Raw genomic sequence first — 20010 nt, forward strand, 5'->3', positions numbered from 1 at the left:
CAGCAGAATCAGTAATGGATAAATTTAAATGATTTAATTTGGGCTTATGTGGTATTTTATAGCACTGATTCCATTAAGTCAGTTAAAATATATACCTTATTAGATTATTCAAGTGCTATGCACATATTAATATAAAAGCAAAAATAAGAGCTATTTAAAATAATGAACCATATAGAGGAGGCCTTTATTCTGGCTTCTATATTTTTACAGTTTTACTGAGAAATAATTGACATACATCATTATATAAGTTTAAGATGTATGATGTTTTGGTTCACTTTTATCTTGAAATGATTACAACAATAGGTTTAGTTAATATCCACAGCCTCATATAGCTGCAATATAAAGGAAAGAAAAAAGTTCACTTGTAATGAGAATTCTTAGGATTTACTGTCAGATGGCCGAGACGGTAAAGAATCTGCCTGCAGTGCAGGAGACCTGGGTTCGATCCCTGGGTTGGAAAGATCCCCTGGTGAAGGGAATGACTACTCACTACAGTACTCTTGCCTTGAGAATTCCATGGACAGAGGATCCTGGTGGGCTACAGTCCATGGGGTTGCAAAGAGTCAGACACAACTGAGTGACTAACACTTTCATTATATCATATATAAGTATTACCAGTAGTCTTCCTATTGTACATTACATCCCTAGTCCATATTTATTTATAACTCTTACTAGTTTGTACCTTTTGACCATCTTCCTCCAAATCCTCCTGCCCCTCCTCTCTGGCTCTGGAACCACAAGTCTAATCTCTTTGTCTAGGAGTTTGGCTTTTTGTTTTGTGTTTAGAGTCCACATATTAGTGAGATCATACAGTATTTGTCTTTCTCTGTCTGATTTATTTCACCTAGCATCATGCTTTCAGAATCCACCCATGTGGTCACAAATGGTAGGATCCTGTTGGTTTTTATGGCTAAGTAATATTCCGTTGTGTGTATATGTATATACACTCTTTATCCATTCATCCTTCAGTAGACATGTTGGTTGCTTCCATGTCTTGGCTATTGTAAATAGTGCTGGTGTGAACGTGAGGATGCAGACATCGGTTCCAGGTGGTGTTTTGGGGGTTTTTTGGATATGCTGTCAGAACTGGAATTGCTGGACCATGTGGTAGTTCTTTTCATTTTTTTGAGAATTATATACTATACTGTTTCCCACAGTGGCTGTACCAGTTTACCGTGTGACTAACAGTGTGCAGGGTTTTCTTTTTTCCATATCCACACTAGCATTTGTTATCTTCTTTTAATCATGGCCATTCTAACAGGCATGAGGTGATATCTCATTGTGATTTTAATTTGCATTTCTCTAGTGGCTAGTGATGTTGAGCATCTTTTCATATATCTGTTGACCATTCATATATCTTCTTTGGAAAGATGTTTATTCAAGTTCTTTGCCCATTTTTTATTTGAATTATTTGGTTTTTTTGCTCTTGAGTTGTATGAATTCTTTATATATTTTAGATATTAACCTCTTATCAGGTATATGATTTGCAAATATTTTTCCCATCTCATAGGTTGTCTTTTCTCTTTGCTGATGGTTTCTTCTGCTGTGTAGCTTTTTAGTTTGATGTAGTCTCACTTGTTTGCTTTTTACATTGTCTCTTAGTCTTTAGGTATGATTTCTGTAAAACCATTACTTAAGACCCGTGTCAAGGAGTCTTTGTGTTTTCTTCTGGGAGTTTCATGGTCTTGGGTCTTACATTTAAGTCTTTAACCCATTTCAAGTTAGTTCTTATGGGTGGTACAAGATAGTGATCAAGTTTTATTCTTTTACCTGTGAATATCTAATTTTCCCAGCACCATTTATTGAAGAGACTCTTTTCTCCATTGAGTATTCTTGGCTCCCTTGTCCAGTGTTAGTTGTTTGGGTTTATTTCTGGGCTTTCAGTTCTGTTGCATTGGTTTATTTGTATGTCTTATGATGGAGGCGTGTTTAATAATTGAATTATCTTGTGTTCTTTGCCTAGGGTGTTCCAGTGATGGCAATAAGAAACAAAATGATATCGGAAGGACTAGACCCAGATCTTCTTGAGTAAGTAGTTCTTCTGATACAATGATATTACTATCAAGGTGTTGAATTTACTAGTCATCATAAAAACATTTCAAGCTCTATATATGTTTTTCTTATACATTGTTTTATGGTCAAGGAAACTTCCTCCACAAATAGTGTGTCTGCTATGTTTAAAAAGTGGAAAATCTATGCTATACTACTAAAATTAGCCTTAAAACATTTTAGGAGTATTTTCAATAAATTGGTGATGAACCTGTATATGCAAAAGAGATGGAAATTGATGACATTTTTGTTGCACAGCAGTAGTGTCCACAAGAAGCATTGTTCCTTTTCTTAATGTGCTGCTTTTTTCTCCCTCCCTCCCTCCCTCCCCATCCTCTTTTTCTTAATTTGTTGTTGTTCAGTCACTCAGCAGTTTTTTATGTATCTGTATAAGACCTTAGTGTATAGGAAATTTACTTTACATGATCTAGGTTGAGCCAGATGGGAAAGTAAATAGAGTAACTCTAAGTGTATAGTAATGGTTATTATGGAACTAGATATTGTTTGTGTGAGTTTTATAAAAAAATTTTTTGAAAAATGCTGAAAAGTTGTGGCTCAGAAATTTGACAGTTATTTGACAATAGCCAGGCAGACCTGGCTACACAGCTCATCCTGGATAAGATATATCTTAATGGATTATTCAGAACTATTCTTTTTTGCAAGTATCTAGACACATGTAAAGAGTCTTTCCAGTTTCGGGGTTTTTGTTCACCCCAATGTATTTAGCTATGTTAGCTCTCCAGGCATTCATACTGTACTAGCAGGATACTTTGGAATTCTTCTTGGCTCTGAGCCCTTCAAGAAAATATGCATTTTTTTCTTTCATATATACAATCTTTTTCTCATTTTATATTTCAAAATATGAAATTTAAAAACATTTTTTGAAGTCTAGAAGAAGAGATTTCCTGCACGTATCTCCATTTAGTATATATTTCAGTAGCAAACAGTTCAAGTACAATGGTATGGATTGGTAATTTGAACTAAACATCTCCAGGATATTTGGCATTTGTTCTGGAAATTATTTCTGACACACTTTAAAAGCAGATGGATTGTGACACATACTTTAATGTGAATTGAACATATGGGTCCAATCCATTTTGGTACTCATTGGAATATATATTGTAAATATATCTAACATTGGTGATGACCTCTTTTTTGCTTCTGGAAATACACAGTAGAGCTTCTGTACTAACAGAGAGCTAAAATGACCTTTAAAATGATGACTTTTCTCTCTAGAGAAAATGTAATAATTTGGGGAACTAGCAGCCTTATAAGCATCAGCATGTGCTGGTTCTCAATTCCGTCCACCCCCTCCTGGCTGCATTGCATCCCCTGCCCAGCCTAAAACTCCTTCATAATCATTTACTTCAACTGGCTACCCACACTAGCAACTTGAAAGTCACCCTTGATTCTGCCCTTCTCCCTTCTCCTCACTATGTCAGTCACTGTGGTTTTCTCATTTTTAATCTCACATCTGACCATGTGCCTCCATGCCATTGCTGTTTAGTTCAAGCCCTCATCATTTCTCACCTGATTTGTTTTAATTGCTCCTTTGGGGTTTTTCTATTCTTTTTCAGTCCATCCACTAAAAACTTAGTGGATGTCTTCATATAGTTCATCTGTTGATACATACAAGTCTTCCTGTGACTCTCTGCTGACCCTAGAATGTGCCCTGACATCTTAGAATTGCAAATAACTGCATTTGTCATCGAGACTCTGGCTTCATTTCTTGCCACTCATCCATGCATCCCTGTCTCACAGCTGCAGCGGACTGTTTATATGGTTCTCTGACGGTACCATTTTCCTGGTGTCTTTGAAGATTTGTATTCTTCCCCATGGAACTTCCTTCCCCCATCTTACTGGCCAGGCTGATTTCATGTTCTTTAAGATCCCATTTAGGTATCACCCTTTTAAGAAGTTAGTGGATGACTACCAAGGGGAGAACCCCCAGGACCCCCAGTACTTTCTTGATGTATCTCACTTAGCAAGTTTGAGCACACGTCATTGTCTGTAAATGTTGAGAAACATTCAGCTGCAAGGTGGTGCCAAGTTTTAGGGTAGAATTCCAGTAACAGTTAACGTTGTCTTACAGAAAAGCTGCTCCTCAACCACAGCCTGGAGCCTGAATTCTGACCCATTACCTCATGAGTACATGCCATTGGTCACAAGGGGCGCTGGTTGGAGTAGGGTGACTCACTATAACCTATCACCACTACCACTAGAAAACCAGCTGCAACTACATTTAGCTAGATATGATAAGTGGAATCAACCACCTTGTTAAAGAGGACTTCTGTCACTTCAGGAGTCATGTTTACATAAAAGTTAAGAAGCCTTGCTTTAAGGAGAAAGCCTGAGATGAAGAAGAAAATGCGCCATCCAAGGAAAGAGTGTGCTTTTATTTAGGTACATATTAAGCCTAAGCCAAGAACTTTCAGTAAAGATGGTTCTTTTCTCTTTTAAAGTATAAACATAAACTTTTTTTTAGCCCTCGGTAGTGAGAGAGACTTATGTAACTGTAGGAAGAAGTAGTCTAAATCTGTTTGCACAGATTTATATTTAGATTTACTGTTCTTTGTCTGAACAAAGAGCGAAACTGAGGTTAATATAGGAATAAATACTGATCAGAAAATACTCTGTTATTCAATTAGCTTGTGTTTATAACAGTTTGGAAACTAAGAGTACGTAACTTTGAACCAAAACAGTTTACTTGACAAGGGAGAAGAGAACCTGGCTATTTTCCTACAAAAATGACTATCACTGAATTTTAGAAAGTCTATAAAACTGAAGAAAATGCCAGTAATTACCAAATAGTATTTGTTTGCTACTTCTGGGTGATTATTTAATCTTCTTAAAAATCTAAGTTTTTAAAAATGACAATAGGGCTTATATAACCAAGGCTTAGTTCTTGGTTCTAGCTTGTAAAAATTAGTTCTTAGCTTGTAAAAATTAGTTTTAAAAAATTCAGTGAATTAAAAAGATATGTGAATAATACCTTTGTCACCTTTGTCATCATACACACAAGTTGATGGAAAGGAAAGAAAATAGAAAATTTTCAGGTTGATCTGTTTTAGAAATACAGAGCAGATAAATCATGCCTTACAAATTTTTTCAGTCAATGCCTATATTCTCTTACCAAGAAAAAGAAAAATGTTTCTCCCTATCCTATTCTATGGTTTCATTTATGTCCCATAACTAAGGTTACTATTACTAGTAATTACTACTTTTACTACTCCAAGATAAATAGTCTAGCCTCTGAACCTGTCCAGCAAGAGATGAAATTCATGATGGTTAAGTCTCAGTCTAAGGCAGACTTTAGAAATGGCCTACTTGCTGAGGTCCAGATTCTGCCCTGCCCCTTTCTAGCTGTATGACCCTGAACTAATTACCTAATCAATCTGTGCATCCGTTTCCTCATAAATGTGAAATAGAAGAGTTCACCCTTTATAGATTCATTCAGAGTAAGTAAGCACTCAAAACAGCTCTAGACAAGCAGTAAATGTTCAGTAAATGTTAGTTGTGATTTATGAATGTTTTAATGGAAGAATTATGTAGCAAGTTCTAAACAACTGGATTTACCAGGCTCTCAGATCACAACTTGTTTATAGTCCCGTAGTTGCCTGTATACCATTGTGGTCTCAACACAGACATATTTAATGTACACAGAGTAATTATCCTTTTGAGTTATATTCTCTGTTTTCCAAAACTGAAAAATCTGTATTTTCAACTTGGTAGTAAAGAACAGACTTCTGAAATTTAAATTTAACTGGTCACATTCTTAATGTTAGTAAGAGAGTGCAGTTTGCAGCATACTGATTTGGCTAAAGAAATCGAGTTATGCAGGCTTTAAACAGAACCAGCTCAGTTGGCATTTGTCCTGGATATATCTATTCAAAAGACATTTATACCCTTTTCTCAGACTGTGCAGTGACCATGGCTGTGTTTGCCGGGAATAAAAGTAACCACCTCAGCCTACTTCTCACTGAGATAAGAGATTTATTAGTGTTAACCAAAAGGATACTGGAAAGCAAGAAAACTTTATTTAATTATATTCAAGGCATATCTAGCAGACTTTCTTGCCCTCTAAGGGCATTCCTTATCTGCCAGTGATTTGCCTGTCTCCTGCTACCGAAGAACATAATAGATTAAAGGTTGGATTTTGACTAGTTGAGCATAGAATTGATCTCAATTCCCCAACTGAACAATTCCAAAAACAGGTTTTTTAATTTGTTCCATTTTTCTAGTTCTTGCTGAACTGGTATTCCATTCAAGGTAATTACCAGTCCTTGGTGACAGAGGATGAGACAGAGGGGCAACAGAGGATGAGATGGTTGGATGATATCACCTACTCAATGGACATGAGTTTGAGCAAACTCTGGGAGATAGTGAAAGACAGGGAAGCCTGGCGTGCTGTAGTTCATGGGGTCACAAAGAGTCAGACATGACTTAGCAACTGAACAACAACAACCAGTCCTTGACTACTGACTGGCATACTGGCTGGAAAATATAGGACAGGAAAAAACAATGTCAGAAAACTGTGATTAGTCCACTGTTGGAGACTGATCACAAGAGCCAATTCAGTTCAGTTCAGTCGCTCAGTCGTGTCCAACTCTTTGCAACCCCATGAACTGCAGCACGCCAGGCCTCCCTGTCCATCACCAACTACCAGAGTCCATCCAAACCCATGTCCATTGAATCGGTGATGCCATCCAATTGTCTCATCCTCTGTTGTCCCCTTCTTCTCCTGCCCTCAATCTTTCCCAGCATCAGGGGCTTTTCAGATGAGTCAGCTCTTCACATCAGGTAGCCAAAGTATTGGAGTTTGAGCTTCAACATCAGTCCTTCCAATGAACACCCAGGACTGATCTCCTTCAGGATGGACTGGTTGGATCTCCTTGCAGACCAAGGGACTCCCAAGGGTCTTCTCCAACACCACAGTTCAAAAGCATCAATTCTTTGGTGCTCACCTTTCCTTATAGTCCAACTCTCACATCCATACATGACCACTGGAAAAACCATAGCCTTGACTAGATGGACCTTTGTGGACAAAGTAATGTCTCTGATTTTTAATATGCTGTCTAGGGTTATCATAACTTTCCTTCCAAGAAGTAAGCATCTTTTAATTTCATGCTGCAATCACCATCTGCAGTGATTTTGGAGCCCCAAAAAATAAAGTCAGCCACTGTTTTCACTGTTTCCCCATCTATTTCCCATGAAGTGATGGGACCAAATGCCATGATCTTAGTTTTCTGAATGTTGAGCTTTAAGCCAACTTTTTCACTCTCCTCTTTCACTTTCATCAAGAGGCTCTTTGGTTCCTCTTCACTTTCTGCCGTAAGTGAGGTATCATATGCATATCTGAGGTTATTGATATTTCTCCCAGCAATCTTGATTCCAGCTTGTGCTTCTTCCAGCCCAGCATTTCTCATGATGTACTCTGCATATAAGTTAAATAAGCAAGGTGACAATATACAGCCTTGACGTACTCCTTTTCCTATTTGGAACCAGTCTGTTGTTCCATGTCCAGTTGTAACTGTTGCTTCACGACAGTAAGAGATAAGAGATAATAAAAATATTGAAGAAATAGTGTTAAAAACAGTTGGGATCTACCTTCTAGCAAGCAAGAAGTTAGGGGAGCTATTGGGATGTAAAGAACCCCAAGATAAACAGGAGAAACCCATCTTACCTAGGATAGTTAGCTTGCTTTTTCTTTATCATATTAGGTATTACGTTGTTTCTCTGGCTGGGAAATCTGCTTACCACAGCAAAGAACAGGTATACCTGCCTTGATGGGTATTCAAATTCTCAATTGCAAGTTTTTGTGTTTATCAAAATTTCATTTATTATCTGAATTCTCATTTATTGTCTTTGAACCAATTATTATTAATTATATATTTGAACTGAGAAAATAAATGTAGCACTGAAATGCAAAAAAAAAAAACCCCCAAAAAAACAGAAAAGACCAAAGTGTGTGTAGTTTGAGTAAATACAATACTGAAATCAGTCTTACTAGTTACTGTACTCAAAATTGTCTTTTTTTTTTTTTTTAACTATCCCAGATGTCTATATAGTCAATGTAATCTTAGTTCAGGAATTCAGTGTTTGGCTATTTGTTTAAGACCACTTATTGCCATTGCATAGGTGGCTCAGGTGGTAAAGAATCTGTCTGCAACGCAGGCAGACCTGAGTTCGATCCCTGGGTCAGGAAGATCCCCTGGAAAAGGGAATGGCAACCCACTCCAGTATTCTTGCCTGGAGAATCCCATGGACAGAGGAACATGGCGGGCTACAGTCCATGGGGTCAGAAAGAGTCAGACACGGCTGAGCGACCAGCACTGAGAATGACAATAGTTGACAGGTATCGTGTGACGTTACGACTGTGTGCACTGTAGCTGATACTGAAAAGTTGTTTGAATGACTGTCACACCCTCTCCCCACAACCCTGCTGCTCAGCAGCACTTGCACTAGCAGTGTTTTTGGCACTTCATCTGCTTTAAATTCAACTGTTTTAAATTTACAGAAAATGAAAAATATCTTTAAACCATTTACTGGTGCATAAATACATCTTTTTCCAAAGAATGTATATAACGTTTGCCATCAAAGTGGTTTTGCTTTTAAGCACAGATGTAAATCTCTTTTTAATGAAAACAAATCAGATCAATGATATTTATATTTTAAGACTCCTTTATGTACAGGATCACAGAAACGTAACTCACACTAGCTAAAGTAAAAAGGGAAGTTATTGATTCACATCCGTAAGAAGTCTAAGTAGGACACAGTCAGGGGCACAGCACCGTTACTGCTGGCTGCTTGATACTTTCTCTCACCTGTCCCTCGGTCTGCCTTTAATCAAACGTGGCATGATAATCTACTTTTCTCCTACTGCTGATGAGCTTCCTCCTGGAAAAAAAGGAATTAGCAAATAATATTTGCTTTATATTTTAAATGGCTGTAATATTGCTAGTTTCACCAACTGAAAGGAAAGAGAACCTCCTCTTCATAGTCCATAGCTTATTTCTAGGGAAGCGTTCTGATTGTCCCTGTTTGGGTTATGAGCCCTCCCTTACCCCAGTCTCTTTACAGAGAAGGGTTCTCCTGACCTGCCAGTCCTGGATTCTATGACTGGAACAAGGAATGGTATAAGGAAAGGATGAGGACAGCAGGGATTGTGGTTGATGGTCTTGTTCATGTAAATGGGAGAAAGATGACAGAAATAACATGTACACAGCATCCTGTTTGCTAAAAAGTACTGATTTGTATGTGGTTAGTCCTTTTCTTTCTAAATTTTGGCTCAGTTTTAGTTGAGGTCAACCTAGTAATCTTTGAAAATATCTCTTTTTAAAGAAATTAAACAGTAAGGAGTTTAAAGTTAAACTTTAAAAATTTTGCTTTTACTGACTTTAATTGATAATCTTAATGCCACAAATTATATAAATATGCTTATTAAAATATAGCTACCAATATAACCACTAAAGATTGAGATTTTTTTAATATATACATGATAAATCGTGAATATGACTTCATACTTTTTTCTGCATTTTGCTGACATAGTCATTTTTAGTGATTCATGTGTATGTTTAAAATACTGAGAGTATTGTGAAATCTTCATTTCCACATTTTAGTATTGAAGTGTGACTGGTAATTTAAAGTAGCAACCATTTAAAACATATATTTAAAGCTTCTTTCTATGAAAGAAAATTAAAAGGTATGCATGCCCCCCCCCCCCCCACCCGCACCACACACACACAGAATCAAGCCAGAGCAGTTCTGATCGTTAAAAAGCCAAATACTGTTCCCCTAAGAATATTAATATGAATATCCAGTCTGGAAATGCTGTTAAGAGTTTTATTATTACATTAACATTTTAAAAGCTTTATAACTTATAAAATGTTTTCATGTATATAACCTCATTTGATTTTCACAATTTTTGGAGTTTTTTTATATAACAAAAGGAACTCTAGTATGTAGCTTTTCTTTTGTTTTCATAGCAATTACAATTCAAAGTAGCTTTAAATTTATTTTAAAGATGAATGAGGGCAAGCAAAAAAGTATCAGTAAGAATATGAAGAAATTTTAACCCTTGTGCACTCTGGGTGGGAATGTAAAATTATATCATTACTATGGAAAGCAGTATGGCAATTTCTCCAAAAATCACTTCTGGGCATATACTCAAAAAAAGTGAAAGCAGAGATTCAAATAGATGCTTGTACACTCATGTTCATAGCAGCATTTTTCACAATAGTCCAGAAGTAGAAACCACCCAAACACCCATCCACAAGTGAATGGATGAACAAAATGTATTGTCTGCACACAGTGAAGTGTTATTAATCTTAAAGTTGAAAGGAAATTCTGATACATGGTACAATATGGATGGATCTTGAAGACATGATAAATGAAAGAAGACAGTCATAAAAATACAGGTATTGTATAATTCCACCTATATGAGATACCTAGAATAGACAAATTCAGAGAAAGTAGAGGAGTGGTTGTCACAGGCTAGAAGGAGAGAAAAATGAGGAGTTATTGTTTAAGTGGTACAGAGTTTCAGTTTTGCAACATGAAAAGAATCCTGGAGGTTGGTTAGGTGATGATTGCACAATACTGTGAATGTACTTAACACCCTTTTTTTTTCCATTTATTTTTATTAGTTGGAGGCTAATTACTTTACAATATTGTAGTGGTTTTTGTCATACATTGACATGAATCAGCTATGGATTTACATGTATTCCCCATCCTGATACCCCCTCCCACCTCCCTCTCCACCCAATTCCTCTGGGTCTTCCCAGTGCGCCAGGCCCAAGCACTTGTCTCATGCATCCAACCTGGGCTGGTGGTCTGTTTCACTCTAGATAATATACATGTTTCGATGCTGTTCTCTTGAAACATCCCACCCTTACCTTCTCCCACAGAGTCCAAAAGTCTGTTCTGTACATCAGTGTCTCTTTTGCATATAGGGTTATTGTTACCATCTTTCTAAATTCCATATATATGCGTTAGTATACTGTATTGGTCTTTATCTTTCTGGCTTACTTCACTCTGTATAATGGGCTCTAGTTTCATCCACCTCATTAGAACTGATTCAAATGAATTCTTTTTAATGGCTGAGTAATATTCCATGGTGTATATGTACCACAGCTTCCTTATCCATTTGTCTGCTGATGGGCAACTAGGTTGCTTCCATGTCCTGGCTGTTATAAACAGTGCTGCAGTGAACATTGGGGTACACGTGTCTCTTTCAGATCTGGTTTTCTCGGTGTGTATGCCCAGAAGTGGGATTGCTGGGTCATATGGCAGTTCTATTTCCAGTTTTTTAAGAAATCTCCACACTGTTCTCCATAGCGGCTGTACTAGTTTGCATTCCCACCAACAATGTAAGAGGGTTCCCTTTTCTCCACACCCTCTCCAGCATTTATTGCTTGTAGACTTGGGTAGCAGCCATCCTGACTGGTGTGTAATGGTACCTCATTGTGGTTTTGATTTGCATTTCTCTGATAATGAGTGATGTTGTACCACAATAAAAGAAATGAGAAAAGAAAGGAATGAAGACAGAATAACAAGTGTTGACAAGGATATGGAGAAATTATAACTCTCATATTCTGATGGTGGAAATGTAAAATGATGCATTCACTGGGGAAAACAGTTTGACAGTTCCTCAAAAAGTCAAACATGGAGTTAACCACATGACTCAGCAGTTCTGCTTAACTTGTACACAAATGTTCCACTAGCATTATTCATAGCAGCCATCGAGTAGAAATAACCTAAATGTTCATCAAGTAATGAATGGATAAACAAATTGGCATATCCATGCAATGGAATAATATTCAGCCATAAAAAGGAATAAGGTACTGATAAATGCTGCAACATGGAAGAACCTTGAAAACATTTTATTAAGTGAAAGAATCCTGACAAAATGGCTAAATATCCTTGATCCTATTTATATGAAATGTCCTGAATAGACAAATCCATAGACACAGAAAAGTAGATTCATGGTCGTCAAGAGGATGAGGGTGAAAGGAAAGGGAACTTGTCTGCTAATGAGTTTTAGGTTTCTTTTTGGAATAATGAAAATGTTTTAGAATTAGATAGCAGTAATGGTTGCAGTAATGGTGAAGCGTCTGCCTACAATACAGGAGACCCGGGTTCAGTTCCTGGGTCGGGAAGATCTGGAGAAGAAAATGGCAACCCACTCCAGTATTCTTGCCTGGAAAATCCCATGGATGGAGGAACCTGGTAGGCTACAGTCTGTGGGGTCACAAAGAGTTGAACATGACTGAGCAACATAACTTTCAATGGTTGCAAAACCTTGTGAATATACTAAAAAAAACTCTAATTTGTACAATTTTAAATGGTGGATTTTATGGTATGTGAATTATATCTCAATTAAAAAAATAAATGACTTCTTAAGTGTCCATCAACAGATGAATGGTTAAAGACCTGGTGTATATATATATATCCAATAGAATATTATTCAGTCATACAAAAGAATGAAGTTTTGCCATTTGGATGGACTTTGAGGGTATTATGCTAAGTGAAGCAAGTCAGGCAGAGAAAGACAAATACTGTATGATACCACTAATACGTGTGGAATCTGAAAAAAATCAACAAACTCTAGTGAGTATAACAAAAAAGATGCAAACTCACAGATATAGAGAAAAACTAGTGGTTAACAGTGGGAGAGAGAGGTGGGGAAGGGCAGTAACGAGAGGGGATTAAAAGGTTCAAACTTATACATAAGTAAGTTACAAGGATACATTGTACAGCACAGAGTATATAGCCAGTATCTTATAATGACTGTAAATAGAATATTACCTTTAAAAATTGTGAATCACTGCATTGTTCACCTGTGACTTATATAATTATGTACACCAACTATACTTAAATTTTTTTTAATGACTTCTTAAAATTCCTAAACTTAGTTGTGTGATTTCACTGAAAGCTGACATTTCATATAACTTCTCTCCACTCTCCACCTGTTGTCCCTACCAAGTAACCTAATCTCATCTACTGTTTTACCCCAGTTACTTTATTTATAGCCTAGCTACCAAAAGATTTATAGGTCCCAAATGCATTGTGCTGCACCATCCCTGTTTTTTTCTTTACTCAGAATGCTCTCATCCCCACTTATTCCCACATTTTCTGTTCTGACAAATTCATGCCTGTCCCAACACCCTTTGCAAGCGTCTTCACCTTTCTTGAGTTTTCTGTGACTAACGCTAGTAGAATGAATTACCTTTTCCTTTCAAACAAGTGTAGTTAGTACAACTATATTTTGTGCATCACACTATATAACAATAGTTTATTTCTTTCTGTCTCCCCCACTAAATTATCAACTTCAGAGCAGCAGCTACTTATTACTTGTTTCTATACCTGAAGCACCTAAAAACTTTCTTGGCCAAGTAGTAGGTACATGATAACAATGAGAATCATAATCATAATGATAGCCGTTATTTAATATATCTACTATGTGCCACATGACAAACATAGACAGCATATTAAAAAGCAGAGACATCACTCTGCTGACAAAGGTCATAATAGTCAAACCTATGGTTTTTGCAGTAGTCATGTGTGGGTGTGACAGTTGAACAATAAAAAAGGCCGAGCACTGAAGAATTGATGCTTTTGAACTGTGGTGTTGAAGAAGACTCTTGAGAGTCCCTTGAACTGCATGGAGATCAAACCAGTCAATCCTAAAGGGAATCAGTCCTGAATGTTCGTTGGAAGGACTGATGCTGAAGCGGAAGCTCCAATATTTTGGCCACCTGATGCAAAGAGCCAATTCATTGGAAAAGCCTCTGATGCTGGGAAAGACTGAAGGCAAGAGGAGAAGAGGACAACAGAGGATGAGACGGTTGGATGGCATCACCGACTCAATGGACATGAGTTTGAGCAAATTCTGGGAGATGGTGAAGGACAGGGAGGTGTAGCATGCTATGGTTCATGGGGTTGGAAAGAGTTGGGGCATGACTGAGTGACTGAACAACAATGTGCCACATATTATTCAGTGTTTTTGCAGTTAGTAATTCATCCTAATATTCACAGCAGTCCAGTCAGTCAGTTGGGTTCACAGTGTGGTTAAATAGCTTCCCCAAAGTTGCTCAGAAGCTACATAGCAAGGCTAGGATTTGAACCCAGTATTTATACCCACTACTAATAGAGTTCTTGCTTCTGTGGAGAATAATGAAGACTGTGTTCCCATGTTAACATTTTAGGCAGTGGCACATCAATCAAAATCACTAAATGCTGTACTTAGCTCTAACACTTTATTATGCTGAGTACATGTGACTTCCTCATGGGCATAATCTAAAATTTTTTATTTATTTATTTTAATTGGAGGCTAATTACTTTACAATATTGCAGTGGTTTTGCCATACATTGACATGAATCAGCCATGGGTGTACATGTGTTCCCCATCCTGAACCCCCCCTTCCCACCTCCCTCCCCATCCCATCCCTCAGGGCCATCCCAGTGCACCAGCCATGAGTGTCCTGTCTCATGTATTGAACCTGGACTGGTGATCTGTTTCACATATGGTAATATACATATTTCAGTGCTATTCTCTCAAATCATCCCACCCTCGCCTTCTCCCAGAGTCCACAAGTCTGTTCTATACATCTGAGTCTCTTTTTCTGTTTTGCATATAGGGTCATCATTACCATCTTTCTAAATTACATATATATGCACGTTAGTATTGGTGTTTTTCTTTCTGACTTACTTCACTCTGTATAATAGGCTCCAGTTTCATCCACCTCGTTAGAACTGATTCAAATGAATTCTTTTTAATGGCTGAGTAATATTCCATTGTGTATATGTACCACAACTTTCTTATCCATTCGTCTGCCAATGGACATCTAGGTTGCTTCCATGTCCTGGCTGTTATAAACAGTGCTGCGATGAACATTGGGGTGCACGTGTCTCTTTCATTTCTGGTTTCCTCAGTGTGTATGCCCAGCAGTGGTATTGCTAGGTCGTATGTTCTATTTCCAGTTTTCTTAAGGAATCTGCACACTGTTCTCCATAGTGGCTGTACTAGTTTGCATTCCCACCAACAGCATATGAGGGTTCCCTTTTCTCCACAGCCTCTCCAGCATTTATTGTTTGTAGACGTTTGGATAGCAGCCATTCTGACCAGCGTGAGTGAGATGGTACCTCATTGTGGTTTTGATTTGCATTTCTCTGATAATGAGTGATGTTGAGCATCTTTTCATGTGTTTGTTAGCCATCTGTATGTCTTCTTTGGAGAAATGTCTGTTTGGTTCTTTGGCCCATTATTTGATTGGGTCATTTATTTTTCTGGAATTGAGCTACAGGAGCTGCTTGTATATTTTTGAGATTAATTCTTTGTTAGTTGCTTCATTTGCTATTATTTTCTCCCATTCTGAAGGCTGTCTTTTCACCTTGCTTACAGTTTCCTTCATTGTGCAAAATCTTTTAAGTTTAATTAGGTCCCATTTGCTTATTTTTGCTTTTATTTCCATTACTCTGGGAGGTGGGTTGTAGAGAATCCTGCTGTGATTTACATCAGAGTGTTTTGCCTATGTTTTCCTCTAGGAGTTTTATAGTTTCTGGTCTTACATTTAGATCTTTAATCCATTTTGAGTTTATTTTTGTGTATGGTGTTAGAAGGTGTTCTAGTTTCATTCTTTTACAAGTGGTTGATCAGTTTTCCCACCACCACTTGTCAAAGAGATTGTCTTTTCTCCATTGTATATTCTTACCTCCTTTGTCAAAGATAAGGGGTCTATAGGTGCATGGATTTATCTTTGGGCTTTCTGTTTTTGTTCCATTGATCTATATTTCTGTCTTTGTGCCAGTACCATACTGTCTTGATGACTGTAGTTTTGTAGTATAGCCTGAAGTCAGGCAGGTTGATTCCTCCAGGTCCATATTTCCATACAAATTGTGAAATTATTTGTTCTAGTTCTGTGGAAAAAACCATTGGTAGCTTGATAGGGATTGCATTGAATCTATAGATTGCTTTGGGTAGTATACTCATTTTCACTATATTGATTCTTCTGATCCATGAACATGGTATATTTCTCCATCTATTTGTGTCATCTTTGATTTCTTTCATCAGTGTTTTATAGTTTTCTATATATAATCTTTTGTTTCTTTAGGTAGATTTATTCCTAAATATTTTGTTCTTTTCGTTGCAATGGTGAATGGAATTGTTTCCTTAGTTTCTGTTTTCTCATTGTTACTGTATAGGAATGCAATGGATTTCTGCATGTTAATTTTATATCCTGCAACTTTCCTATATTCATTGATTAGCTCTAGTAATTTTCTGGTGGTGTCTTTAGGGTTTTCTATGTAGAGGATCATGTCACCTGCAAAGAGTGAGAGTTTTATTTCTTCTTTTCCAATCTGGGTTCCTTTTATTTCTTTTTCTTCTCTGATTTCTGTGGCTAAAACTTCCAAAACTATGTTGAATAGTAGTGGTGAGAGTGGGCACCCTTGCCTTGTTCCTGACTTTAGGGAAAATGCTTTCAGTTTTTCACCATTGAGGATAATGTTTGCTGTGGGTTTGTCATATATAGCTTTTATTATGTTGAGGTATGTTCCTTCTATTCCTGCTTTCTGGAGGGTTTTTATCATAAAGGGATGTTGAATTTTGTCAAAGGCTTTCTCTGCGTCTATTGAGATAATCATATGGTTTTGATCTTTCAGTTTGTTAATGTGTATTACATTGATTGATTTGCGGATATTAAAAGAATCCTTGCATCCCTGGGATAAAGCCCACTTGGTCATGATGTATGATCTTTTTAATATGTTGTTGAATTCTGTTTGCTAAGATTTTGTTAAGGATTTTTGCATCTATATTCATCAGTGATAGTGGCCTATAGTTTTCTTTTTTTGTGGCATCTTTGTCTAGTTTTGGTATTAGGGTGATGCTGGCCTCACGGAATGAGTTTGGAAGTTTACCTTCCTCTTCAATTTTCTGGGAGAGTTTGAGTAGGATAGGTGTTAGCTCTTCTCTAAATTTTTGGTAGAATTCAGCTGTGAAGCCATCTGGTCCTGGGCTTTTGTTTGCTGGAAGGTTACTGATTACAGTTTCAATTTCCATGCTTATGATGGGCCTGTTAAGATTTTCTATTTCTTCCTGGTTCAGTTTTGGAAAGTTATACTTTTCTAAGAATTTATCCATTTCTTCCAAGTTGTCCATTTTATTGGCATGTAGTTGCTGATAGTAGTCTCTTATGATCCTTTGTCTTTCTGTGTTGTCTGTTGTGATTTCTCCATTTTCGTTTCTAATTTTGTTGATTTGGTTCATCTCCCTTTGTTTCTTGAAGAGTCTGGCTAATGGTTTGTCTATTTTATTTATCTTCTCAAAGAACCGTTTTGGCTTTGTTGGGTTTTGCTATGGTCTCTTTTGCTTCTTTTGCATTTATTTCTGCCCTGATTTTTATGATTTCTTTCCTTCTACTAACCCTGGGGTTCTTCATTTCTTCCTTTTCTTGTTGCTTTAGGTTTAGAGTTAGGTTATTTATTTGACTTTTTTCTTGTTTCTTGAGGTAAGCTTGTATTGCTGTGAACCTTCCCCTTAGCATTTCTTTTACTGAGTCCCATAGGTTTTGGGTTGTTGTGTTTTCATTTTCATTCATTTGTATGCAGATTTTGATTTCTTTTTTGATTTCTTCTATGATTTGTTGGTTATTCAGAAGTATGTTGGTTAGTTCCATGTGTTGGAATTTTTAGTAGTTGTTTCCCTGTAGTTGACATCTAATCTTCCTGCATTGTGATCAGAAAAGATGCTTGGAATTATTTCAATTTTTTTGAATTTACCAAGGCTAGATTTATGGCCTAGGATGTGATATGTCCTGGTTCCATGTGCACTTGAGAAAAAGGTGAAATTCATTATTTTGGGGTGAAATGTCCTGTAGATATCAATTAGGTCTAACTGGTCCATTGTATCATTTAAAGTTTGTGTTTCCTTGCTAATTTTCTGTTCAGTTGATCTATCCATAGATGTGAGTGGCGTATTAAAGTATCCCACTATTATTGTGTTACTCTTAATTTCCCCTTTCATACTTGTTAGCATTTGCCTTACAAATTGCGGTTCTCCTATGTTGGGGGCATATATATTTATAATTGTTATATCTTCTTCTTGGATTGATCCTTTGATCATTATGTAGTGTCCTTCTTTGTCTCCTTTCACAGCCTTTATTTCCAAGTCTATTTTACCTGTTATGAGTATTGCGACTCCTGCTTTCTTTTGGTCTCCATTTGCGTGAAATATCTTTTTCCAGCCCTTCACTTTCAGTCTGTATGTGTCCCTTGTTTTGAGGTGGGTCTCTTATAGACAGCATATATAGGGGTCTTGTTTTTATATCCATTCAGCCAGTCTTTGTCTTTTGGTTGGGGCATTCAACCCATTTACATTAAAGGTAATTATTGATAGGTATGGTCCCGTTGCCATTTACTTTGTTGTTTTGGGTTCGCGTTTATACAACCTTTCTGTGTTTTCTATCTAGAGAAGATCCTTTAGCATTTGTTGAAGAGCTGGTTTGGTGGTGCTGAACTCTCTCAGCTTTTGCTTGTCTGTAAAGCTTTTGAATTCTCCCTCATATCTGAATGAGATCCTTGCTGGGTACAGTAATCTGGGTTGTAGGCTATTCTCTTTCATTACTCTAAGTATGTCCTGCCATTCCCTTCTGGCCTGAAGGGTTTCTATTGATAGATCAGCTGTTATCCTTATGGGAATCCCCTTGTGTGTTATTTGTTGTTTTTCCCTTGCTGCTTTTAATATTTTGTTCTTTGTGTTTGATCTTTGTTAATTTGATTAATATGTCTCTTGGGGTGTTTTGCCTTGGGTTTATCCTGTCTGGGACTCTCTGGGTTTCTTGGACTTGGGTGGTTATTTCCTTCCCCATTTTAGGAAAGTTTTCAACTATTATCTCCTCGAGTATTTTCTCATGGCCTTTCTTTTTGTCTTCTTCTTCTGGGACTCCTGTGATTCAAATGTTGGGGTGTTTAACATTGTCCCAGAGGTCTCTTGAGGTTGTCCTCATTTCTTTTAATTCTTTTTTCTTTTTTCCTCTCTGCTTCATTTATTTCCACCCTTCTATCTTCCACCTCACTTAACCTATCTTCTGCCTCTGTTATTCTACTGTTGGTTCCCTCCAGAGTGTTTTTTATCTCATTTATTGCATTATTCATTATTCATTGACTCTTTTTTATTTCTTCTAGGTCCTTGTTAAACATTTCTTGCATCTTCTCAGTCCTTGTCTCCAGGCTATTTATCTGTAACTCCATTTTGTTTTCAAGATTCTGGATCATTCTTACTATCATTATTCTGAATTCTTTTTCAGGTAGACTCCCTATCTCCTCCTCTTTTGTTTGATTTGGCGGGCATTTATCATGTTCCTTTACCTGCTGAGTATTTCTCTGCCTTTTCATCTTGTTTAGATTGCTGTGTTTGGGGTGGCCTTTCTGTATTCTGGCAGTTTATGGTTCTTTATTGTGGAGGTTTAACCCTGTGGGTGGGGTTGGACGAGTGGCTTGTCAAGGTTTCCTGGTTAGGGAAGTTTGTGTCGGTGTTCTGGTGGGTGGAGCTGGATTTCTTCTCACTAGAGTGCAATGAAGTGTCCAGTCGTGAGTTTTGAGATGTCTGTGGGTTTGGTGTGGCTTTGGGCAGCCTGTATGTTGACGCTCAGGGCAGCCTGTATGTTGACGCTCAGGGCTATGTTCCTGTGTTGCTGGAGAATTTGCGTGGTATGTCTTGCTCTGGCTGTTGGTGGAGCTTGGTTTCAGTGTAGGTATGGAGGCTTTTGGATGAGTTCTAATCGATTAATGTTCCATGGAGTCAGGAGTTCTCTGGTATTCTCAGGTTTTGGATTTAAGCCTCCTGCCTCTGGTTTTCAGTCTTATTCTTACAGTAGCCTCAAGACTTCTCCATTCATAAGCACTGATGATAAAACATCTAGGTTAATGGAGAAAAGATTCTCCACAGTAAGGGACACCCAGAAA

The 20010-nt window shown here is 37.4% G+C and overlaps 1 protein-coding gene across 9 annotated transcripts in view; it reads left to right on the top strand.

Annotated features, from left to right (window-relative positions):
- Positions 1-20010, top strand: part of WASHC3 (WASH complex subunit 3) — an 85669-nt gene that overhangs the window by 33536 nt on the left and 32123 nt on the right. For all 9 annotated transcript variants that reach the window (XR_011483051.1, XR_011483053.1, XR_011483052.1 and 6 more), the window contains one exon: positions 1964-2028. Coding sequence is in view for 5 of the 9 variants with exons in the window: in XM_070454049.1 (XP_070310150.1) it covers positions 1964-2028 (65 nt within the window). In the remaining 4 variants the exon portion in view is untranslated. The remainder of the gene's footprint in view (positions 1-1963; positions 2029-20010) is intronic.

Source organism: Odocoileus virginianus, chromosome 23 (assembly GCF_023699985.2).
Source record: "Odocoileus virginianus isolate 20LAN1187 ecotype Illinois chromosome 23, Ovbor_1.2, whole genome shotgun sequence".
NCBI classification, from domain to species: Eukaryota; Metazoa; Chordata; class Mammalia; order Artiodactyla; family Cervidae; genus Odocoileus; species Odocoileus virginianus.